Source organism: Stegostoma tigrinum, chromosome 17 (genome assembly GCF_030684315.1).
Source record: "Stegostoma tigrinum isolate sSteTig4 chromosome 17, sSteTig4.hap1, whole genome shotgun sequence".
NCBI lineage: Eukaryota > Metazoa > Chordata > Chondrichthyes > Orectolobiformes > Stegostomatidae > Stegostoma > Stegostoma tigrinum.
In genome coordinates, this window is record NC_081370.1 from 33,932,728 (window position 1) to 33,959,058 (window position 26,331).

The 26,331-nt window shown below is 41.9% G+C and overlaps 1 protein-coding gene across 1 annotated transcript in view; it reads right to left on the reverse strand.

Moving 5' to 3' along the window:
• The window catches only part of pik3c2a (phosphatidylinositol-4-phosphate 3-kinase, catalytic subunit type 2 alpha), a 125,855-nt gene that overhangs the window by 58,998 nt on the left and 40,526 nt on the right, over window positions 1-26,331 (reverse strand). The window contains exons 3-9 of the mRNA XM_059651839.1: window positions 21,769-21,869; window positions 20,921-21,078; window positions 11,841-11,961; window positions 9,018-9,129; window positions 7,894-7,973; window positions 7,753-7,816; window positions 4,052-4,198 (exon numbers count right to left, since the gene is read on the reverse strand). Of these exons, the coding sequence (XP_059507822.1) occupies window positions 4,052-4,198; window positions 7,753-7,816; window positions 7,894-7,973; window positions 9,018-9,129; window positions 11,841-11,961; window positions 20,921-21,078; window positions 21,769-21,869 (783 nt within the window). The remainder of the gene's footprint in view (window positions 1-4,051; window positions 4,199-7,752; window positions 7,817-7,893; window positions 7,974-9,017; window positions 9,130-11,840; window positions 11,962-20,920; window positions 21,079-21,768; window positions 21,870-26,331) is intronic.

A 26,331-nucleotide genomic window follows, 5' to 3' on the forward strand; every position in this document is an offset into this window, starting at 1 on the left:
AAAAGACCAGCTTCAGAAAATAAGGTGGTTAACAAAGTTAAATGGAAGAGAGATTCACAACTTCTTGTTACTAAATAAAATTAGACATGACTGTTTGCAAGGCTGAACGGGATTCACATGAAGCTTGATTGGCTTCCTTGCAGCATAAATCTTTGCCTCCTCCAGCTAGAGGCCGAGGGGATGTCTTATGTTGAGTAATAAATGAGAATGGTAGATTAATAGATGTCCTCCATCATTTTGTAAACTACGGTTACCAATCATTTTTACTCTTGCCTCATTGCTTAAAAAGGGGAGTTGGGGAGACAAACCAGGCCCCATATCCTGATCACCAGGCAAGGAGATGGGGAATGAGGCTGAACTAAAGAGTTGGGTTTAACTAACAAACACCAATCTTGCATTCATCTCTGGTGGTGCACACACTGAGCTTGCCTTGCCAGAATGCCCATGAAAAAAGTGGGGATCAGAAGCAGTTGCCCTTCAGCTTGGCCTCTCCCTTGTTTTACCCCAGCCTGCTTTTGCAGGGGCGGGGGGGGGGGGGGGGGGCGGAGCACAAAACCAGGTCATCTCAGTTCCATATTCACACCCTTCATAATTGACTGTGGAGGAAGAACTTGAATGGCTAAAGGGATCGAGACAAACCACCTCACTTCCACCTTGTCCCAGACTCTAGCTCCCTGACCAGGAAAGTGCTATTGCCCCAATTCTGGTTCCTTGTAGCCTCTGTGATCCTCACCACAAATTTGACCTCGGAAACCTTTCAGTAGGTCTCCTGCTTAGTAGAACAGAGGCCATGGCCAAAAGATAGAGAGAGAACAAACCTTAGCAATGAAAGCAAAAAAAAAAATAGAAAACTCACTTTAAAATGCCTGCTACTCATCCAATCACAAACTCAGAGTCCATCGGCAGTAAACAAAATGAGCAGAATGGCCTAGTGTGACTTTACCTATATTTGAAACACAATGTCTGCATGCCATGGAGAAGCTTGACAAACTGAATTCTGGCCTCCCCCAGACCATATGTTGGGCAAGCCAAGTTCTAAAATGTGTGATAATTGGATTCTCCAGCATCTGCAGTTCCCAAGATAATAAAAAGTGTGAAGCTGGATGAACACAGCAGGCCAAGCAGCATCTCAGGAGCACAAAAGCTGACGTTTCGGGCCTAGACCCTTCAGAGAGGGGGATGGGGTGAGGGTTCCGGAATAAATAGGGAGAGAGGGGGAGGCGGACCGAAGATGGAGAGAAAAGAAGATAGGTGGAGAGGAGAGGAGAGGAGAGGAGAGGTGAGGTGGGGAGGTAGGGAGGGGATAGGTCAGTCCAGGGAAGACAGACAGGTCAAGGAGGTGGGATGAGGTTAGTAGGTAGGAAATGGAGGTGCGGCTTGGGGTGGGAGGAAGGGATGAACAGGTTAGGGAGGCAGAGACAGGCTGGGCTGTGGGGGGAGGGGAGATTTTGAAGCTGGTGAAGTCCACATTGAGACCATTGGGCTGCAGGGTTCCCAAGTGGAATATGAGTTGCTGTTCCTGCAACCTTCGGGTGGCATCATTGTGGCACTGCAGGAGGCCCATGATGGACATGTCATCTAAAGAATGGGAGGGGGAGTTGAAATGGTTCGCGACTGGGAGGTGCAGTTGTTTATTGCGAACCGAGCGGAGGTGTTCTGCAAAGCGGTCCTCAAGCCTCCGCTTGGTTTCCCCAATGTAGAAGAAGCCACACCGGGTACAATGGATACAGTATACCACATTGGCAGATGTGGTGAACCTCTGCTTAATATGGAAAGTCATCTTGGGGCCTGGGATAGGGGTGAGGGAGGTGGTGTGGGGGCAAGTGTAGCATTTCCTGCTGTTGCAGGGGAAGGTGCCGGGTTTGGTGGGGTTGGAGGGCAGTGTGGAGCGAACAATGGAGTCACGGAGAGAGTGGTCTCTCCGGAAAGCAGACAAGGGTGGGGATGGAAAAATATCTTGGGTGGTGGGGTCGAATTGTAGATGGCAGAAGTGTCGGAGGATGATGCGTTGTATCCGGAGATTGTTGGGTTGGTGTGTGAGAACGAGGGGGATCCTCTTTGGGCGTGGAACAGCAACTCATATTCCGCTTGGGAACCCTGTAGCCCAAGGTATCAATGTGGACTTCACCAGCTTCAAAATCTCCTCTTACCCCACCGCATCCCAAAACCAGCCCAGCCAGTCTCTACCTCCCTAACCTGTTCTTCCTCTCACCCATCCCTTCCTCCCACCCCAAGCCGCACCTCCATTTCCTACCTACTAACCTCATCCCACCTCCTTGACCTGTCCGTCTTCCCTGGACTGACCTATCCCCTCCCTACCTCTCCAACTATCTTCTTTTCTCTCCATCTTCGGTCCACCTCCCCCTCTCTCCCTATTTATTCCAGAACCCTCACCCCATCCCCCTCTCTGATGAAGGGTCTAGGCCCAAAACGTCAGCATTTGTGCTCCTGAGATGCTGCCTTGGCCGCTGTGTTCATCCAGCTTCACACTTTATTATCTCAAGTTCTAAAATATATTCATTGTGAATGGATTGTTTCATTGCAATGTCTGTGTCTTACTAAGACTGAAAGCACTTCCCTGCTCAGGAAGTGTGTGTACTACTAAAATCATTGAGATACTTTCAAAGCTGCTCAAAAATCTCAACTTTGCTCAAACTGCAAATCCAATTGTGACTGCTTCAAAATGTCACAATCATCAGATATCAAATATTGCCGCTCAGTTGATGCTAGTCCAGCAACACAACTCGAAGCACTTTTCAATGTATCCTGGCACTGAAATTTTAAGGCCTTATTTACTGATTGTTCAAGATTAACACTGCAGTGGAATTGCTCCACATGAAAAAAGACAGAGATCGATTTTTAAGGTCAACTGGTAAGGTGCATCACGTGACTACCAAGAAAGGGATCACTAGCCAAAAATTATGTTCCATGGCTGGCAAAAGATCAAAGGTTAAGACACAATAGTCCACCCTGAGTGACAACAGCAGTCACTGAAAAATAGGCTTCGTTGCAGTTGTATTGAACAAAAGTTCAGCAAATAAAGAGTATTTATGGACAATCATTTGGAATCTCAGCATGAGCAAAATTACAGGCCAAAATTAAACACCAATTCTTTTTTGGGTGAGCAAAACCAGTATGGTCTCCTGACTGTAGAACATTTTCTACCTTACTTGATATGAAGTATTATGCTAATATGATAATTAAAACTATTCTAAATTCAGCCGAGTTTCTTTATCCTTTGGATCATTCGTTACTGAACAGGGTTGGCGGGGTGGGGGGGTGGGAAAGCAAGTAATGTTGCAGTATTGAGTATCAACTACTGATAACTTGTGGTTGCGGATACACTGCTGTTCCTAATCCTCCTTTCCACTCTTTAATAATAATAAAAAAAGTTTTGACAATTCTGGTGGTGTATCAAATTCCCCCATCCACCATGATGGGATTTGAACCCAAGTTCCTCAAGCATTATCTGGGCTTTTCTGGATTACTAATTCAACAATATTACCACACTATCATTTTCTCCATATGGTGTCTAAGGGCCTTTCTAATTGGCAGTGGTAGCAGATAAACCATTATTATGTCTAAATGAACTGAGACACTTGTCTTAGACAAGCTCTAGTTTACTGGTTAATAGCTACAAGTTACATTGAATAGCTCCTTTATCAGTTATGCCCATCAGAAACCAAAGAGGACATGCCTGCCTCCATCAGGGTCTCCTACTCCATTGCCCAATTCTTCACTTGGATAGGTTGGGGTTTAATGCAGCCACAACATTGACATTTTCAGAATCATCACCTTACAAAACATGAAATGCAAGCTACACTGTTCAAATCGCTGTACTCAACTGAATCTGAGCACCCTACAGAAAGACTACTTAAAAAGAAAACAAAAATCAAGCCAATGGAGATAGACCATCCGAACCATTAGTTTGAAACATTTCCTCTAATAGAAAATACTGAATCTGCCAAAAGAACAAACTTATTGTTGGAGAATATAGTTATCAGTTTTTCATCATGTGATCAGAAATTGGCACAGAAACCAACAAGCTTACCTCAACAGTTTTACTTTTTGGAAGATTAACAGCACGTTTTAATTTCTTTACAGCATCAGTGACAGCCTTGGTCTCTGCACCGTCCAGTGCACTGCAAATATCCTTTACAGATTGGATAATCTGTTCCACCATTTTGTATTGTTTCCCCTAGTTAAAATTAAACAGGACAGAAACATGTTCATATCTGGATGAAGCTAACCATATGACAAATGTGTAATATATTTGAATTAAAGACAATATTCAAATTCTAAATTTCATACAAAATGTTACAATTAAGATGTAGTCTACTTTTTGTAGAGAAATGGCACACCAAATTAGCTGCAGAGATATTACTTGTTGATAAAGACCAACATGGCATTAAGCATGCTGCTGAACTCATATGATGCACCCCCCAAAATTAATTTTTCAAAACAATATCCAAGAGATAAAAATGAAAAAGATTTGCATTATGTGGCACTTTGAACGCAGTGCCTGATCATTCCAAGGCAAGTGTGTCACAGCTGAGACACCTTTGCTTCCAGAGTCTCACTTTTGGATCATTATAATGGATAAGGACAGAAGTAACTGGAAATAAATTCTTGCCAGTGACTTTACAAGCAAGGACAAAGTTGGAAAATCCTCACGTTATTTGAAATAAAAACTTAAGCACAACTTTACTGCATCCTTCCAGGAACTCAGCTAGTGTGACTGCACCTGTGGAGCAAAAGTAGATTCAATGTTGAATCCAGTGACCCTTCTTTATAGCCCCTTCACAGATGGAGGTCCACATGTGCAGTCAGACTTGCTGAGTTTCTCCAAGATAGTCCGAGACCTTCAATATCCGTAGTACTTTGTTTCATTATGCTCAAATCCTTCATTACTCGGCTGAAGATCTCCAACATGCACAACTTGACTGGAAACGTCTACAATATCATCAACATGTCATTCAAGTTACAAACTGATGTGAATATAATTAGTAAGTCCAATATTTATTGCACAAGCACAATTACACTTGAGAATGTGATTTTTAAAAAAATGCTGTCTTGAAAAGCCATTCCACACATTGTACATATACTGATGTAATTGGGTTGAAGTTCTAGAACTAGGACTTAAAAATGGCCAATAGCTGTAAACCAGGATGCTGCAAAAGTAAAAAAAAATTTGCACAGGGTTTTCTTCCTGCTTATCTGCCATGCTATTAAAAGGTGGCAGAGATTGTAGGCTTAGAGTGTACTGTAGGGGGAGTTAAAAAAAAGAGCTAATGTTTAAGTTAGGAGTTGAAAGGGGGATTCATGAGACCGACTCCTTTATCCTGGATGGTGTTGAGCTTTTTCTTCTAAACTGATGCTGGAGCTGCACCCAGAGAACAACTGGAGAGTATTTCACTATGCTTGTGACTGATACCTTTTAGGTGACAGTCAGACTTGGGGATTCAGGTAGCAATCTACTGCAGAGATTCCCAGTCTCTGGCATTCTTTTGTAGCTACAGTCCTTATATTGCTGGTTCACTTTAGTTTCTGGTCAATTGTAATTCTGAGAGATGATATTGTTGGGACAATTCGGTGATGAAAATCCCATTGAACATCAGGGGAAGGGGAGTAGATCCTCAGTTGTTGGGAATGCTGATTATTTGATAGTCAGGCAGCACAAAGTTTACTTGACATTTATTAAGCCCAGGCTGAAGCATTATTGAGCACATCTCAGGAATGGTGTTTTACTCCTTCACGGAGGAGGCAGAAAATCCACGACTACTCTTGTTGTGTTCCACACCAAACTCCCTCCTGACCTTCACTTCTGTGGCTATTGATATAAACACTTTTCACAGATGTCCAAGACCAGGAGTCATTCATGCAAAGCCACAGTGACGAGAACACTCCGCTCTAGGTATGCGAACATTTCAAATCCAATATACAGACAGTACATCAGAGTTTCCTAGTTCCTCAATTAAATTTAGATTTGGGTAGATAAGATATCAAACTTGTTTTAGGCATTTATCTGCATCATCTCATATTTTGATATTTGAAAATTCCACACCAAAAACCTTCATACTAAATGACTTCAGAGATAATGGGAACTGCAGATGCTGGAGATTCCAAGATAATAAAATGTGAGGCTGGATGAACACAGCAGGCCAAGCAGCATCTCAGGAGCACAAAAGCTGACGTTTCGGGCCTAGACCCTTCATCAGAGAGGGGGATGGGGGGAGGGAACTGGAATAAATAGGGAGAGAGGGGGAGGCGGACCGAAGATGGAGAGTAAAGAAGATAGGTGGAGAGGGTGTAGGTGGGGAGGTAGGGAGGGGATAGGTCAGTCCAGGGAAGACGGACAGGTCAAGGAGGTGGGATGAGGTTAGTAGGTAGCTGGGGGTGCGGCTTGGGGTGGGAGGAAGGGATGGGTGAGAGGAAGAACCGGTTAGGGAGGCAGAGACAGGTTGGACTGGTTTTGGGATGCAGTGGGTGGGGGGGGAAGAGCTGGGCTGGTTGTGTGGTGCAGTGGGGGGAGGGGATGAACTGGGCTGGTTGAGGGATGCAGTGGGGGAAGGGGAGATTTTGAAACTGGTGAAGTCCACATTGATACCATATGGCTGCAGGGTTCCCAGGCGGAATATGAGTTGCTGTTCCTGCAACCTTCGGGTGGCATCATTGTGGCAGTGCAGGAGGCCCATGATGGACATGTCATCAAGAGAATGGGAGGGGGAGTGGAAATGGTTTGCGACTGGGAGGTGCAGTTGTTTGTTGCGAACTGAGCGGAGGTGTTCTGCAAAGCGGTCCCCAAGCCTCCGCTTGGTTTCCCCAATGTAGAGAAAGCCGCACCGGGTACAGTGGATGCAGTATACCACATTGGCAGATGTGCAGGTGAACCTCTGCTTAATGTGGAATGTCATCTTGGGGCCTCCCTCAACCCCATCCCAGGCCCCAAGATGACATTCCACATTAAGCAGAGGTTCACCTGCACATCTGCCAATGTGGTATACTGCATCCACTGTACCCGGTGCGGCTTTCTCTACATTGGGGAAACCAAGCGGAGGCTTGGGGACCGCTTTGCAGAACACCTCCGCTCAGTTCGCAACAAACAACTGCACCTCCCAGTCGCAAACCATTTCCACTCCCCCTCCCATTCTCTTGATGACATGTCCATCATGGGCCTCCTGCACTGCCACAATGATGCCACCCGAAGGTTGCAGGAACAGCAACTCATATTCCGCCTGGGAACCCTGCAGCCATATGGTATCAATGTGGACTTCACCAGTTTCAAAATCTCCCCTTCCCCCACTGCATCCCTCAACCAGCCCAGTTCATCCCCTCCCCCCACTGCACCACACAACCAGCCCAGCTCTTCCCCCCCACCCACTGCATCCCAAAACCAGTCCAACCTGTCTCTGCCTCCCTAACCGGTTCTTCCTCTCACCCATCCCTTCCTCCCACCCCAAGCCGCACCCCCAGCTACCTACTAACCTCATCCCACCTCCTTGACCTGTCCGTCTTCCCTGGACTGACCTATCCCCTCCCTACCTCCCCACCTACACCCTCTCCACCTATCTTCTTTACTCTCCATCTTCGGTCCGCCTCCCCCTCTCTCCCTATTTATTCCAGTTCCCTCCCCCCATCCCCCTCTCTGATGAAGGGTCTAGGCCCGAAACGTCAGCTTTTGTGCTCCTGAGATGCTGCTTGGCCTGCTGTGTTCATCCAGCCTCACATGTTATATACTAAATGACTACTTACTTCTCTCTGAAGACATGCTTTCGTGCGAGTATGATAAACGTCCAGAAGCTCATCAAGAGATTGCCTAGGTAAAAGGAAAACAAATTAGGAGCAGCCCAACAAAATTGTGGATGATATTAAATTACTGAATTAGTACTTTACCTCGTAATAACGTCTTTGAAAGGCTTTTCAACCTGGCAGAGATACTTCTCAAGATCTGTAGGTGTTTTATCATCTTCTGCCTGTTTGTGTGAATACATTAAATCATTTTCCAGCAAAAATGCTAATTATTAGCTGTACTCCATCCACAAAAATGAAGACAATTAACAGAATATTCCCTATGCAATGTTCATGTCAAGTTTTGCAGTTAGACTTAAACTGTGTATTTACATTCAAATTCAATTACTGTTATAGTCCATACCAAAAAAAAGTAGCAAATATTTACATTGAATACTGTTCTTAAAAAAAAAAACAGCAATGAAATAAGGAATGGAATGACTCCAAACCCCAAAAAAGGTAAAAATTGGATTTTAACGAGATAAATTTTCAATCCCCAGTCCTGCCAGCACCAATTGTGAAAAAATGAACAAAAATACTAAGCAGCTTACAAAGGGGTGACTGAATTGTATACTGCAAGTGATAAATATTACACTGAAACCTCAAAAGTTAAAAAGAGTAAGTTGACTTGAGCATCTTGTTGCTGTGGAATTCGCACAAGGTCACGGGTACTTTGATTGCAAAGCTTAAAACAGGATGGGCCAAAAAAGAGCAAAGTGTTTTGCACAACTTAGTGGCATTTGTGGAAAATAATGCAGGCTTAATTCAAAATTCTAAGAAACAAATCTTTGCAACGTTGTGGAAAATTTATTCCTCAAAGAAAGGCTATTAGCTTGCCCTCACCTTTTTGGTCTAATGTGTTTAAGTGAAGTACAGAATGAGAAAAAAAAACAACTTTGACCCAAAGTTAATAGCAGAAAATATGCATTTAGATATAGTGCATCCATATGAAACTACAGCGATTCTCCCTAAAGCTCCAAATTGAGTCCATGACATTAGTGCCTTTCCATTTACCAACCAGTCATTAGTAAGGCTTGTATGTTTTCTTTTCTGCGCCAAAAATCCACTGACCACTAGAAACAGAACGGAGGCTGCCATTTCATTAAATTCAAGCATTTTTGTACCAGGGCCATTTGTAAAACATTTTTTTAAAAATTCAGCTCATTTGAGTTCAGTAATATAATGCGTGTTTCAAACAAATAAAATGTGAACTGATAAACTGGGCTCACCATGCGGGACATAGCTCTGGACATTGTACTGCGGTTTAATAATTGTAGCTTGATCTCAGCATCACACTTGCGACAATTCTGAATGTATTCGTGACTGCCTAAGCAATGTTTACTGTAATGTGGAAAAAAAATGTATGACATTTAAAATTACGTTTCACATTTTACAAACAAAAAGGTCTTTCATTACACCCTGAAGATAATACTGCAGGAATAGTTGCAAATACTCAACCTTCAAAAGTAATTACTGTTTTTTATAAAGCTCCTTTAAATATAATTTTAAAAATCCCGAGGGGCTTCACAGGGGCCCCAGAAAAGTCAGCAAGTTACATAAGGAAAGATGAATCTGCATCTTGAGTATGCAAGGACAGTGGAATTCAATGACCAGTCTAGAGGAAAATAGAAAGGTAGGCAATGCGATACTGAAGAAGTCAAGACAGAGTATATATCTGCTGAGAGCTGCATAACAAAAATACGAAAAATATTTTAAAAAACGCATTTATGTTATTTAGCTAAAGGCCACCAACTAAATGGGAAAGATGTAGAAGGAGGATCCTTGCAAGGAAATTGAAGAGAAAAATCAAGAATCTATCAAAGTAGTTATAATGGCAGATTTTAATCATCTGGACATGGACTGGGATGGTAGTATTGTAATGATCAGAGAGAAAGGCAAGACTTCAGAGAGTTCAGGAGAATTTCCAGTCCAAAGAGAAAGGAGCCATTGCTGGCCCCGGGTCTTGGTAATGGCCAAGTATAATCTAGTATCATAAGAAGACTATTTAAAGGGACAGCAATCATTGAATCAATGTTTAGGTTGGCTATGGAAAATGGTAAGGAGCAATCTAGAGGAAGAAAAGCTAACTGGGGGAAAAGCTGCTTGCAATGGGCTATGCATGGATTTGGCCTAAGATAAATGAGAATTAAGGGTTAGCGGGCAAAACTTACTCCATCTACATTTAAACAAGGGATGGTTCAAGTACTGTACAGTAAAATATCTTTTCAGAGGAAAAGCAACAGTAAACAGATCTGGGGATTAATGTGAAGTCAATTACATAGTTGAGGGTAAACAGGTGAAGATGTTAACCGATCAGAAGAATGAAAACCAGGCAAAGGATCCTCTTATAGCACGTTGGTACTATCCCTACCCCTAAACTGAGACACCCAGATCCAAGTCCCACCTGCTCCATAGGTGTGTAATAACATCTCTGAAATGGCTGATTGTTTCCAACGAAAACCAGGCAAGTGAGCCACTCATTGGATGGAAGAACTAATAATGGAAGATGATGTTACTTACCCTGTCAAAAGACAGACAGAGTGGGGAGAGCAGGAGGATGATTATTTACTTTATCATGGTCACATTGTTTGCATCTCAATGTCACATATGACTGTGCCATGGCAATGTGGCAGAGATAGAAACCAAACTAAGAAATTCAAGGACAGCATAAACTGCTGACGCTGGAGTCAGATATAACAGCATGGAGCTGGAGGAGCACAGCAGACCAGGCAGAGCACAAAACGTCAACTTTCCTGCTCCTCAGATGCTGTCTGGCCTGTAGTGTTCCTCCAGCTCCACACTGATATCTGAAAAAAATTCAAACACCAGTTCCAAGAAAAATGGGCATGAACTTGGGCAAGACAACATTTTAACACGAAAGTGCAAGCTGGATCAATGTCTGCAAGTTCACATCAAAAACGCTCTGTTGATTCAATGTTTATAAGTTAAACAGACACAGACTTTCAGGCCAGAACACAGTTTTCACTATTTCAGCAATAAAACCAAGCAAATTCTAACCTACTCCCTATAATTTTCCATTTCAGAGTCCACTGCAGTCCATTGCCTGCGAGGTCATTGTAAGTAGTATTGCTTTGGATGGCGGCACTTTTTTTTAAGAAAAGTGGAAAAATTCACACAGTCAAAGTAGGTCACGAACATAGAACTGAAAAGCCTAGGGCAATTTTTCCAATCAGAACCCCAGTCTTCAGTGTTAGCCTCATGTTATCTCAGTTGTCTTAAAAAAAGAATTCACTGACTTGGAATAATTCAAGTGACATTAGGCTAACAGTGGAAGAAGTTTTTTAAGTGTCTCTATCTGAGAAATTTAAGGAATGATCTAGAAGACAGCAGTCTTTTTGTGCAAAGCCTTCAAGCCAATGATTTAATAGAGGAAAAAAACCAAAATTGCTTGTGTCACCACATGGGGAATCTGGCTCCTCATCAATGAATATTCTCAGTTTAAAAGGTTCAGACAATATTTTTCAGCACTCACAGAGTGCTAACCACCCAGTCCCCTGCTATTTCCATAATTAAAATGAAAGAGGCCAAATGCTGATGTAAGTCGCTGAAGCTAATTTACACACCCATGTAAAATGTTGAAATATTACAGCTAATGGTCAGTTACCACAGATATTTGTTAAAAATGTGTAGAGAGAGCATTCAAAAAGAGCTCTCCTGCCCAACCCTTCAGTACACTGTGCGTAAAAATAAAGTACATAGGATCAAAGAAAAGCAGTCCAAACAGGAGTACAGAAATTGGATTCCATTTGAAATTGGCCTCAAAGTTTGTTCAGTTCAAAACAGATGCTTGTGAAATTAGACAATGATAATATAACAGAGACCACAACTACTTAAGTAGGCTACACAGAGACAAAATGTTGCGCCCATTCAAAAAGAAAGAATTGAATTGCAGAACTGGGCATTTTAAAAAAATGCAAGTCAAATTAAGCAACTTCAACTTTACATTAGAAAGAATAATTTCAGTAAACAGTTATAGTAATACGGAAATTTCACATCATAAATTTAGAGAAATATGTGCTTGTGTCTCTTACTTCTGTAATACTTCCTCTTGTCCACAGACTTTCAGTATGTAGTTGTCAATGTCAACCTTATTTAGGTCATCATGTGCCCAGCACAAAGCTTGCATTATGATAAGCTCTACATGGGAGCTTACTGTAAAGTGAAAAAAAAAGTTCAAGTTTAGCATAAAAGACCGAAAATAATCACTTTCACCTAATTTACATCAGTAATTTTTACTAAACAGAATAAAATAAACTCAGGTTGGTTTGCAGGGTCATCTCTTCGGTGGCTTTAAAGTTAATGACTTTGACGAAATTCACAATGAGGCCTGCTTTTCCCTTTTAATGCAGATGTGTATAACAAAGTAAAACACAATCAATTCATGTGGCTTCCCAGCAATATGTATAACTTTGTCCAGAAATCTATTACTACTGAAACATTCTACAGCATGCAGAAGTTGAAAGTCTCCTTAAATAATTTGCATAAATGACTAATGTGATAAAGCTGCATTGATCTTGCAGATAAAAGAAATTACGCAACCACACTTGTCAGTGTAACAGATGGCATTCAGCAGAACTGGAATTTATTTTAATTGCTTACATTAAATGTTTAAACTCGTCAAGGAATTAGAGAAAACAGAAGAGTCCAGATTTATTTCACATTTTATTTCCAAAGACTAACAGTTAAAACAATTTTGGAACAGAATTAGAAAAGGTGACTGAATGCACAGCCAGGGAGAGGTGATTGAAATAGACTCGTGAAGAGGAGCGAGTGAGCTACAAAAAAAAGAGTTACTTCAACAATCAAGGTCAATTCAGCTGAAGTCTCTCAATTTAAATTGTTTGTTTCACGTTGTTTTAATTTACACAAAAACAAAGAAAACAGATATCTGATGCTTGCTGAAAGCAAAGGGAAAAGATTAAGATCAATGATTAGGAAAATAAATAACTTTTGGTGAAAACCAAACAAGGTGCAGTTTTAGCAACGTTTCAGAAAAATGTTTTTGTGCAACTTGATGTCAGAGGAGCAGTTGGATAGCAACATGGTACTTAGCATCCAATACAACAGAGGAGAAAGTTTAAAAAAAAAAGGTTGCATTTGTATACTACAGAACCTAAAAATCACAAGTTGCCTTGAAAAGGCAGACCAGTTCAGGACATCCTTGAGGAAGGAGGGAAAACATAAAAGGAAGTTCATAAAAGGAAAACTGTCAAAAAAAAAATGTCAAGTAAATCTCCAGGACAAAAATTTTGACAACTAACCTATTTTGTAAATGACGTGTTATCTTGTTTTGAGGCCTACAGGTTTGGTTCAAACTCTGGTCTCACTTTATAAAGTTGGCCTGTGACACAAGTATGGCATTCACATTGTATGGTCTGCCAATTTAAACATTCTTGCCTCCAAATATGCACTAAATGACATACCAACTCATTGTAGTTTTGAGCACAAGCAATTAATTATCTGCCATTTAGTTTTTGCCAAAAGGTTTCTCATTGAGGATAAACAAGTAAAAATCTCACGAAAGCTTGCTGCTGCACATTCATTGATACCTTAACTGGATAACTAAAGACAATATTAATTGGTGCTGTAATCCCAGAAACAATAGATTGGGGTGGGAGATGCTGAAGACAACAAAATAGGAAAAAGAAAAAAGGTACTATTAATAAAATGTGAGGAATTGAAGCTCTCACTCAGTCTGTCAGCTACAATGGAGTAGCAGCATCAGCATTCAAAAGCAATCACACAACTTTATTTGCATTGTGTTTGGGTCAGTGCTGTTTGATTGTAACATTTCTACTTCACAAACTGATCACAGATTCATGCCATGAGCACTTTCCAAAGCTGTCGTGCTTAGAACAGGTCTCAATATTTCAGCCAATTAAACAAACCTGACGGATCAAAAACTTGGGACCTTCCTTACCACTATACTTCACTCACTCATTATGGAAGCTCTATAAGCCATTGGGAAGCCAAAATCTGATATTTTTAAATATCCTGGCATGTATCCATTTTTCCATACAAAATATTGACATCTTAAAATTCTACAAGAAAATAAACACCAGAAAGATTTCAGGCTGCGAAATGAAGTGTTTAAACCAGCTAGAGTGAGCAAGAATTTCAGATAACAATAATTAGTCAAAAGGCCAAAACAAAAACAGTGCTGGAAATGTGAAACAAAATTCACAAGATGCTGCCCTCATCCTTTCACTCCTCTTCCTCACAAAGATGGTGGTCCCCATTCCTCGGCTTTCACACTGTCAGCCTCCACATCCAAGGGTGGATGTCAGCATTTCTGCCTTACCCTCCCTAAGCAGCATTCCACAGGAACCATGCCCTCAGACATGCTGGTTGACGGCTCCTCCACTCACCACGCTCCCAACCACGCAATCACGGCAAGCACAACTTGCCCATTTACTTTCTCCCTCATCACCATCCATAGGTGAACAGCTGGCAGTCACGGCACATACCGATACCAATGACACAGGGTGGCACAGTGGCTCGCACTGCTGCCTCACAGTGCCAATGATACGGGTTCAATTCCTCCCTCAGGTGATTGTGTGGAGTTTGCACATTCTCTCCACGTCTGTGTGCGCTTCCTCTGGTTTCCTCCCACAGTCCAAACACGTACAGGCTAGGTGGGTTGGCCATGATAAATTGCCTGTAGTGTTCAATGATGTGTAGATTAGGTGGGTTATGGGGGTATGGGTCTGGGTGGGATGCTTTGAGGGTTGGTGTGGACTTGTTGGGCCGAAGGGCCTGTTTGCACACTGTAGGGATTCTAAGATTCTATGAAAAAGGAAGGAAAAAAGATCCTGCAATAGGAATCAAGTGTTAAAGAGAAAGACTACTAAAGTTGTAATCTCTGGATTACTTTCAGTACCATGCTATTACTGAGTAATGAAAGATCAGTCAGATGAATATGTGGATGATGCAGAGTTTCAGATTTTTGTATTATTGGGACTGAAGCAAGTAGGACTTGTACAAGCTGGATGGGTTGCACCTGGCCCAAAAATGACATTTCAGCCAGTGACAGGAGTTTGGAATGCTGAAGTTCTACTGCATGTTAAGATTAAGAAAGAAAAAGGTCTCAAATGTTTTAGCTGGCAAACAGGTGCATAAGTCCCCAGGGCCTGATGAGATGTATCCCAGGCTGCTATGGGAGGCAAAGGAGATTGCTGAGGCAAAGGGCGATGGTGGAGGGCTGTTTCTGTAACCAGAAGCCAGTGGCTCAATGGTGTACCACGAAGATCAATGCTGGGACCCTGGCTGTTTGCTACGTACATTAATGACCCAGCAGTGAATGTGGAAGGTATAATTAGTGAGTTTGCAGATGACCAAAAAATTGATGGAGTTGTTGATCGAGAGGAATGCTCTCAAGCTACAGTCTTACATTGACCGGCTAATAAATTGGGCAGAGCAACAGCAGATGAAACTTTATCAGTTTTAAGTGTGAGGTGATGCATTTTGAGGGGTCTAATAAAAGGAGAATGTACACAATGAACGGTAGGTCCCTCAGGAGTATGGAGGAACAATGGGCCCTTGGTGTATAAGTTACTAGATTCCTGAAGTGGTCAGGACAGGTAGACTGGGTGGCGAACAAGGCATACGGAATGTACACCTTCATTAATCTGGACACAGAACATGGAAGCAAGTAATCAGAGATAATGGATTCTCCAGCATCTGCAGTTCCCAAGATAACAAAGCGTGAAGCTGGATGAACACAGCAGGCCAAGCAGCATCTCAGGAGCACAAAAGCTGACGTTTCAGGCCTAGACCCTTCACCGATGAAGGGTCTAGGCCCAAAACGTCAGCTCTTGTGCTCCTGAGATGCTGCTTGGCCTGCTGTGTTCATCTAGCTCCACACTTTGTTATCATGGAAGCAACTAAGTCTTGTTGCAACTTTAATATATTGGTTGGGCCACAACGGAATACAGTGTGCAGTTCTGGTTGCCACACTATTGGAAGGATGTGATTGCAACGGAGAAGGTGCAGAGGAAATGTTGCCTCGGATGGAAATTTTCAGTTATGGAGGAAAGACAGGATTCACTGAGTTTGGTTTTCCCTAGACAGAGAAGGTTGAGGAGGGAATCTGTTTGAGGTATACAAAGATTATATGTGGCACAGTCAAAGTAGATCGTGAGAATATTTTTGCCATACAGATGTTTCTAAGATCAGAGGGTGTAAGTTATAGATGAACAGCAAGTGACTTAGAGGAGATCAGAGAGAAAACAAAATTTCACCTAAAAAGGGGACAGAAATAAGGAACATGCTGCCTGAGCAGGCACTCTCATAACATTTAAGCAGCACTTGGATGAACACTTCAAATGCCAGGGCCCCAAGGGCTACAAACTAAGTGCAGGTAAACAGGCTTAGTGTAGTTTGGTGTCTGTTAGTTGCCAGTTGCCCCACACAGTGGCATGAGGGGCCTGTTTCTCTGCTTGATGACTAACACTTCCTAGGTGAAGCAGAGATTTGTCTGCACTTCATTCACTGTTCAATGTGGTTTCCTGTACGGAATCTGGGAGACCTATTTGCCAAATACCAACACTCCCTCCATTAAAGTGCCCCTGAACTTTCACCTGCCTGCCCTTCAGCACCCTGCTGAAGTCCCATGTCAATGTTTCTATCTTGGCCTGCTACAGTGCTCCAGCATGGGTCAGAGACAGGTTGGACTGGTTTTGGGATGCAGTGGGTGGGGGGGGGGAAGAGCTGGGCTGGTTGTGTGGTGCAGTGGGGGGAGGGGATGCACTGGGCTGGTTTAGGGATGCAGTAGGGGAAGGGGAGATTTTGAAACTGGTGAAGTCCACATTGATACCATATGGCTGCAGGGTTCCCAGGCGGAATATGAGTTGCTGTTCCTGCAACCTTTGGGTGGCATCATTGTGGCACTGCAGGAGGCCCATGATGGACATGTCATCAAGAGAATGGGAGGGGGAGTGGAAATGGTTTGCGACTGGGAGGTGCAGTTGTTTGTTGCGAACTGAGCGGAGGTGTTCTGCAAAGCGGTCCCCAAGCCTCCGCTTGGTTTCCCCAATGTAGAGGAAGCCGCACTGGGTACAGTGGATGCAGTATACCACATTGGCAGATGTGCAGGTGAACCTCTGCTTAATGTGGAATGTCATCTTGGGGCCTGGGATGGGGGTGAGGGAGGAGGTGTGGGGACAGCATTTCCTGCGGTTGCAGGGGAAGGTGCCGGGTGTGGTGGGGTTGGAGGGCAGTGTGGAGCGAACAAGGGAGTCACGGAGAGAGTGGTCTCTCCGGAAAGCAGACAGGGGAGGGGATGGAAAAATGTCTTGGGTGGTGGGGTCGGATTGTAAATGGCGGAAGTGTCGGAGGATAATGCGTTGTATCCGGAGGTTGGTAGGGTGGTGTGAGAGAACGAGGGGGATCCTCTTGGGGTGGTTGTGGCGGGGGCGGGGTGTGAGGGATGTGTCGCGGGAAATGCGGGAGACGCGGTCAAGGGCGTTCTCAATCACCGTGGGGGGAAAGTTGCGGTCCTTAAAGAACTTGGACATCTGGGATGTGCGGGAGTGGAATGTCTTATCGTGGGAGCAGATGCGGCGGAGGCGGAGGAATTGGGCATCCCAAAACCAGTCCAACCTGTCTCTGCCTCCCTACCCGGTTCTTCCTCTCACCCATCCCTTCCTCCCACCCCAAGCCGCACCCCCAGCTACCTACTAACCTCATCCCACCTCCTTGACCTGTCAGTCTTCCCTGGACTGACCTATCCCCTCCCTACCTACACCCTCTCCACCTATCTTCTTTACTCTCCATCTTCGGTCCGCCTCCCCCTCTCTCCCTATTTATTCCAGTTCCCTCTCCCCATCCCCCTCTCTGATGAAGGGTCTAGGCCCGAAACGTCAGCTTTTGTGCTCCTGAGATGCTGCTTGGCCTGCTGTGTTCATCCAGCCTCACATTTTATTATCTTGGAATCTCCAGCATCTGCAGTTCCCATTATCCCTGCTTTAATCTTGTCCAGTTTGAAAGCTGACCATGATATGCTGAGCCCTGGGAGGTCTCTGCCGACTTCAGTTTGGAAACTGTAGGATGCAATGCAAATCTTTTTCCAATAACACCTCCTAAAACCATGACTTTTGCCATGGAAGTGGATAAAAAACACCAGCACACCTTTTCCCAACAGCCATCAACTTCCCTATCCCTTCAAGTTGCACACCACAACTTCAACACCTATAGCTTGTTCCTTCCTCATTATACCAACATTATGCATCTTTTAGTGTTCAATAGCTCAGCATTGTGCCAACTGAATGCTCACTATTCTGGTTAAACTTGGGAGTGGTTGCTCAGAAAAAAGAGAGGGGAGATGGAGAGAAGTTAAACTACTGCAAAGAGGTGACATTTTAAAGCATTGCGTCAGTAGATTGGGTCAAAGATATAACCCAGAGTATACCTCCAAGTGATAACTGACAACAGACCTTCCCACATGTAAAAGCACTGCGTACTTTCACCATACACAATGTAGTGCAAGAAAGGGAGCACAACAACACTTCAAGGACAATTACTGTTTAGGTATAAAGTTGACTTGGTTGATAATGCCCAAATCCAAAAGGGATTTTTAAAAAATCTGTAATATTTGTCAGCAATGAAATGAAAAATACAAGCCTCCTCATAGAGTTTATAGCTTTTTTGCAGAACGAGTGGAGCCGGACAGATTCAGAAAAGATCATGAAATTATAAATATGCAGACGGATACAAAGAGAAGATTTGCGCTAGGTCAGCGAAATGCAAATTTTTCTACAGCAATCAAAATGTAAACGTTAATAAAGAAAATCCCCATTTGACCTGAGGACTACCTAAATTTTGATTTTCCATTGTCTGTCATTCTGTAAGGGAAGCAACTTTGTTAGCATAGCAGAAATGAGGTCTTACTATGCAAATGAAAAAGTAGGTTAAAAACATATATAGTAAATAATGGGAGGACTTAAAGCACTGTGGTTGAGTCAGATTTAATTGAAGAATTATACAGAGATAAATTACTTCAACAGGGAAAAATTGCAACTTGCAATTTCTCAAAAGGGTGGGAAAATTCAGTTTGATATTCAGGGATTTCAGGGATGCGCCCATTTGTGCACAGTTAATTGAGTTTTCTTGACCCACAATTCAACTGCATGTAGTCTTGAAGAGCTGAATGGCATTCTTCTGCTCCCATTTAGGTTCTTATATTGATACCTAAATCATACTATTTAAAATAACCAAAGTAACAACATTCTAATTTAAAGATATTAACATGTGTTAAGAAAAACTTTGCAAAGAACTGAGGCAAATGTCACTCTGTAGCAAACAGTGTAAACACTAATATTGCAAACCTATTCCCACCCTTTAGTCTCACCAAGAACTGTTCACAGCTGAATGAGTACAATAAAAATGAATGCTCATGGGGTTAGTTGTTGTACAAATTGGAGACCTAATTAGCAATGTTTCCCTAAATTCTAAAAATTTCAGACCAGAATAAGGATGATCATTTCAAAATGACTAGGATTTAACTGCTACCAGAATGGTCATTTGTTGTTGCTTCATGAATGTCACAACTCACCAATAAATGAAATTTCACCGAGCCAGTAGCACTTCTGAAGATGGAAAGTCTTAAATTTATGGAATTACCATAGCAAATATACAGTCTGATTAATTGTACCAGTCAAAGACATTTACACAACCTGTTTTAGTATTAAGTGCTCCATCTCCTTTGTACCATCCTCCACCACAAAGACAAAAAAAGGATAACAAAAACCAGACAGGATTATTTTGCCAATTTTTCTCAACAGTGCCTGCATTTCAGAAGTCCTAATTGGCAGGCACTGTGCTGTCTTGAGATCAGAACAAGTGCAAGTCTGTCTTTTTGTGTGCCTCACCGCATGTTCAAATAGTTAAACAAAATCAGAAAGATATACATTCAACCTGTGTACCAATAAATTGATTGATTTTTCAGTCACTGGTGTAATTGAATCTGAGTACTGGAGGCATTTTGGATTTCAAGTTAAACAAACATGTCTATGGGGCAAATTACCCATTTCAGGAACATGTTTACTTGCAAAAAAGGTAGACTCTGTACATACTAGAAAACTATAAAGAAAAATAACAGAAAATCTAGAGCTTATCAAGAAGCATCAGAACTCCTGAAGAAGATAAATTGACCAAGACATGAACACAATTTCTTAATCCACAGACATTCATGGATCTGTTGATTACTTCTAGACGTCTGTCTTTTATTAGTTGATAAAGGCAGTGCAAGTGTTGGATTGGGGTGGATAAAGCCAGAAGTCACATGTCACCAGGTTACAGTCCAACAGGTTTACTTAAAATCAATGTTTTGGAGCACTGCATCTTCTTCATGTCATTTTGCCTGACGAAGGAGCAGTGCTCCAAAACCTTCTAATTTTGAATAATCTATTGGACTGCAACAGTGTCATGTGCCCTGGCTTTATCACAGGATATAGGCATTTATGTATGTCCAAAGTTAATGTGCATTTTTAATTTTAAGTAGATACAAATGGGAAAACATGTGGCACAGAAGCCCTGTTAGAATTGATGTGTTGAACGTGCATGAGAAGATGCTTTTATCAGGCTAGAATGAAGTTCAAGTACAAGTGAAATCATTTATCAGAATTCATCATTTTTCTCGGAAATAGATTCCCAGGGAATTAATTCCAAACTATTTTCCAGAATTTCTGATTTCAGTCAAGAAATATTTGGACATTGATAAATTGGTCAAATTCCATGAGAATTCCATTTGTGCAACAGAAGCTGCTGCATGTAACTGAGCCATTTCAATTCAAGTGGTTCTCATTCAAAAAACTGAAGATGCGCATCCTTAACTACAAACATCTGAATACTTAGAACATAGAACATAGAACATAGAACAGTACAGCACAGAACAGGCCCTTCAGCCCACAATGTTGTGCCGACTTGCTCAACATTTTTTCATGACATTATTTGTATTCAAATGTAAAAAGCCACTATCTCGTGCAAGCAATTTGCCGAAATGAAATTTCAAGGAAACATCAATAATAAAAAGTAATGATGCACCTATGCATTTTGCAATACCACTAAATGTAAACTTCACAAATGTTTATTCAACAAAAATGGTAAAACATACCATCACAGGTGAACGTGACTGGCTCCTGAAACTCTTCAATCTCTATGGAGACCTTCACACTAGCATTTTCTCCATTCATATCACGGTGAAGCATAACAGGACTCAAAATATAACCTGGATTTGTGGAGTGGTCACTATATGGAAATGTGGATCGTAGTCTACAAATGGCAGGGGGGGGGGGGGGGGGAAGAGGTGGGTAGAAAATAAAATCAAAGACATTCAACTTCAGACATCTGACATTAATTTAGATATAGAGTCCAATATTTTACTGTTCTTTCTAAACCAAATTTAATGCTTGAACACATGTCTGCAGTAAAGATCAGAGAGCAACAGGAAACACTAATGTTGGGCACAGTACTGGAATATTTACACAAGATCATTCACAATGCAAAAATCAAGTTTTTTTTTGTAAATTGCTCGCCCAGTCTGTCACATGCGTGCCCCATGAGTGAATTTTAAAAAAGCATATTGCAGAAGTAATGCTGTAGACAAGGAGTTATTTCACATTCTTTTCTCAAAATTGCAGATTCAGTTAGCATCCACATACCAGAAAAGGTCAACTGATCTTGCTCGGTATGACCGACATGCTAAGTTGTTGAAATCCCACATTCTTAGATATTATGCTTGTATTTGTCAGAGCTTTAAACAGGAGGAATTAAGTGGATGTGCTTAACTCCTCTTCACAAGCCTGGACAGCAGTGAAGCAGAAGCCTTATCCTGGTTTCTCTTTAGAAACATCATGTCTGGGGAACTCATGCAATTACATGTCAACTCAACTTTGAATGTCAAACAAAACCATATTTATTAGAATGTATTAAAGTAGCAAATGGAAAGTTGGTCATTCTTACTTAATAAGTTCTTGCCAAAAAGCTGCCACCTCCTCATTTTGTGAATAAATTTGTTCTGGAATATTTTCACCTTTAAGATAATTACTGGTCCCATTGTCAATCTGTAATGAAACCAGAGGGCTCTAAATCAAAACTGTCATTGCAATACATTAAACAAGTTAACCATAATGCACAGCAAGAACGAATGCAACAAACCTTAGTTGATTTTCTCCAGAGTTTAGGTTCTTAAAAATGAGCTAAGTAGGTCATTTAACTGTTAAAATTACCTCAATACCCAAAAGCTGTTGCACTACATTACTGTGGTTCTGTCAAAAAGCCAGAAGAATAATTCATATATTATGATTGTGCATCTAATTTTCAACCACTGGATTAGAGCCAACAATTTTAAACCAAGGCTGACTCTGGAATGCGGTAAACACGTTCAGCATGGCGCATAGAATGAATGCTGTAGATAAATACGAAATACACATGCAAAATGCAGCTAATTTTTTTCCATACAAACCCTGCTGAAAAAGATTCCAAAAACGTTCTTAAAATCAACATATACCAAAACGCTTTTTGGAATTTGCAATCAGGTTGAACATGGAAGTGAATTGTAAAGATGCTCCCTTAATGATTCAATTCATGGTAATTTGAATACATATTTCAACAAAGGTTATTAAAAATTATGTACATATGAAAAAGGTTTAAGTTAATTCCAAGTCATCTCACTAACTTTGACAAAGGAACAGGCAGTGTAAAGAATAATAACTGTCATTATTGCGCTTCACCAGTGAACAAAATGAGGTGACCCAATTACTCAATTTGCAGAACATTCCTCTAGTGTGCAGTCACAGCATTCTAAGGGGAAAATGACATCATACAAAAGAAAAACAAATTAGGAACCAAGCTAAAAGGTTTAGATTTTTCCCATGAGAAAACCAAGTTATGCTTGCATAATAAAGAAAGTAGATCAGTATGCTTAACATCACCTTTCCAAACCGCAGGAGATTTCCGCTCCCCCCCCCCCACTACAATGCTATGGAGTTTGGTCTTCGTGAGGCAAACAACATAGAACTTGGCTACATGTGGCATGCAGTTTGTGAGGCAATCTAATTAAAAATAGTGTCATGAATTGCATTTCAAGTATTAAAAATGCACATACATTGTAGACTACTCCCATTGTGCAAAACTCACTTCAGGAAAATAATCAATGACAAATATCCAACTCTTCTTAAACTGGAGGTCACAAAAACTCAGCTACCTGAATCTCAACTGTCAGCAAGTCCCTTTCTCAGCTATTCCCAAGCTCCTTGACCTATTTGGGACTTCTAGTCAAACATTTTCAATTTTATCCCCCCAAACGGACAAGAATTTTAACAGTTTTTCCCCATGGGGTTTGGGTGTCAATGTTGACGCTAGCATTTGTTGCCATACCAGATTTCCTTCAAACTTGATGCTTGCTAGACCCTTTCAGCAGCTAATTAAAGTGTCAACCATAAGACCATAAGACCATAAAGAGATAGGAGCAGAATTAGGCCATTCAGCTTACAGTCTGCTCTTCCACTCAAATCATGGTTGATCTTTCTCAACCCTATTCAGCTACCTTCTCCCTGTAATTGAGTATGCCCTTGTCAATCAAGATATTCTCTGTCTCAAAGACATTTAATAACTTGATCTCCACAGCGTTGTGGCAATGAGTTCCACAGATTCACCACCCTCTGGTTCATCGCAGTTCTAAAAAGGGTCATCCGATCAGAGGCTGTGCCCTCAAGTCCTAGCCACTCCTATTGGTGGAAATATGTCCATTGCCACTGTATCCAGGCCTGTCAGCATTCTCTAAGCTTCAATGAGTTCACCCCTCATCCTTCTAAATTCCATGGAGGACAGGCCCAGAATCCTGAACTACCTTTATCTCCAGCATCATTCTTGTAAACCTCCTCTGAATCCTCTCAAGGCTAGCACATCCTTCCTTCGATATGGGGCCCAAAACTACACTAAATATTCCACTTGCAGATGGGCCAGATCCTTATACAACAACATCAACAGTACATCCCTGTTCTTGTATTCTAACTCCTTGAAACGAATGCTAGGACTGCATTTGCCTTCCCAACTGCCAAACGCACCTATGTTACCCACAAAAGGATCCTGAACGACAGACTCCCAAGTCCCTTTGCGCTTTAGATTTCTGACATCATCCCCCATTTAGAAAATATTCTACACTTCTATTCTTCTTTGCAAAATGCATAATCTCATACGTCCCCAGGTTGTATTCCAAGTGCCATGTCTTAGCCCACTCTGCTGCACTTCCTGAACATTGCCTGGTCTCTCCACCTACGTATGTCATCTATAAACTTCATCCAGATCATTAATGTATAATATCAATGACTGTTTTCCTAACAGAGCTCTGTGGAATTCCATTAGTCACCGGCTGCCAACCTGAAAAAGGTCTGTTTATCCTCACTCTCTATCTAATCCTCAATCCATGCCAGTACCTTGCTCTTCACACCATGGGCTTTTATCTTATTTAACATTCACGTGGATCTGGAATTACACGTAGGCTACACCAGGTAAGGATGGCAAATTTTCCTTTCCTAAACTGCATTAGTGAACCAGATGTGGTTTCCATCCTCAATTTGTTTAAAATTACAGATTAAATCAAATTTAGATTCACCACCTGCTTTTGGGGCCATGAACCCATGCCCCCAGCCAGCCTGAACCAAGATCTCAGAGTTAATATTATCTCTTGTAGTAACATTGATGTCACTAGCTCTGTCAAAATTTTAGAAATCCCTACACATCTTGCCCTTTATGGCTCGAGTGTCTTCTTGCCCCACAATTGACCAAATCATCTGCAATTCTAATTCTGGTCTCTTAAACAACCCCAACTTTAAGTATGTACCAATGGTACCTACACCTCCAGCTCGAATTCCCTTTCTAGGCCTGTGCTCTTAAGACACTCTTTAAAAAACATACCACTTTGGCCAAGTTTCTGGTCATTTGCCCCACTAACTCCTTACATAATCACATACCTTTGGTGTAACACTGTTTTAAATGATACACCGTGGGAAGTTTCATTTCATTAAAAGTCTCTACATAAATACAAGTTGTTTTTGAAATATGGACAAACCAGACTTTTAACACTTCATCTCTAAAACATTCAGTGATAACCGCTGACATTGGCACTACTAATCCAAGTAGTAGGGAGACTTCAATACATTTCAGTACAATTAAGAAAGCTTTGTATATTTCTATTGTTACAAAAAAATCAAATGAATAACAGGTTTGAAATTGAAACCACTGTGTTGGCCAAAAAGTAATCTTAGAAAAAAATACTCCGTGCAACAAATGAAATTGCAGAAATGTTGTCATGCAGAAAGTGACCATCTAACTAATCGTCTTTGTGCCAGTTCCTTGCAAGAGCAATTTACCTTGTGTGAACCTTTAAACCTGCAAATCAATACTCCTCTGGTAATAGGCTAGATTATTTTTTGAAATCTTTCCAAGTCTGTCTCCTTCACATTCTTAGGTAGTATATTCCAAATGCTAATCAAGAGCCAAGAGGATCTTCTTCAAGTCACTGCTGAAACAGCAGTCAATCACCTTAAATTCAGACTACTCTGCTTCTTGATCATTCGACTGAATGTTTCTCCCCATCCACTTTCTTCTGTATTCTGGATTTTGAGGATCCAGTAAAACCCCTTCCCTGCCACAAGGAAAACAGAGATTGCAGAAATTGGTCTACATAATTCAAGTTACACATCCTGGCAAGTATTCCTATGTATCAACTTTGCACCTTTAAATGTCATTGTGTCCTTCCTGACATATGGTGCTCAGAATCCCAGCAGAGGCTGAACTGGTGTTCTACGCAAATTTATCTTTGCTTTTCCACTCAATACCTCGATTTATAAAATACCGTTTTTTTTCGTTTTGTTTTCAAACCACCCTCTCAACCTGACTAGATATAATGGATTCTCCAGCATCTGCAGTTCCTGAGATAATAAAGTGTGGAGCTGGATGAACAGAGCTGGCCAAGCAGCATCTTAGGAGCACAAAAGCTGACGTTTTGCGCCTAGACCTTTCATCAGAAAAGGGGGATGGGGAGAGGGTTCTGGAATAAATAGGGAGAGAGGGGGAGGCTGATTGAAGATGGATAGAGAAGATAGGTGGAGAGGAGACAGACAAGTTAAAAAGGGCAGGGATGGAGCCAGTAGAGGTGAGAGTGTAGGTGGGGAGTTAGGGAGGGGATAGGTCAGTCCAGGGAGGACAGACAGGTCAAGGGAGCAGGATGAGGTTAGTAGGTAGGAAATGGAGGTGTGGCTTGAGGTGGGAGGAGGGGACGAGCTAGTCTGGTTTTGGGATGCAGTGGTTGGGCGGGGGGGGGGCGGAGGTGAGGAGGGGGAGAAATTTTGGAGTTTGTGAAATCCACATTTGATACCATTGGGCTGCAGGTTCCCAAGCAGAATGTGTTGCTGTTCATGCAACCTTTGGATGGCATCATTGTGGCACTGCAGGAGGCCCTAAATCAGCTTCAGTAATACGCATATTTCCATTTAAGGTGCCTTGGATTCTGCAGCCATTTTA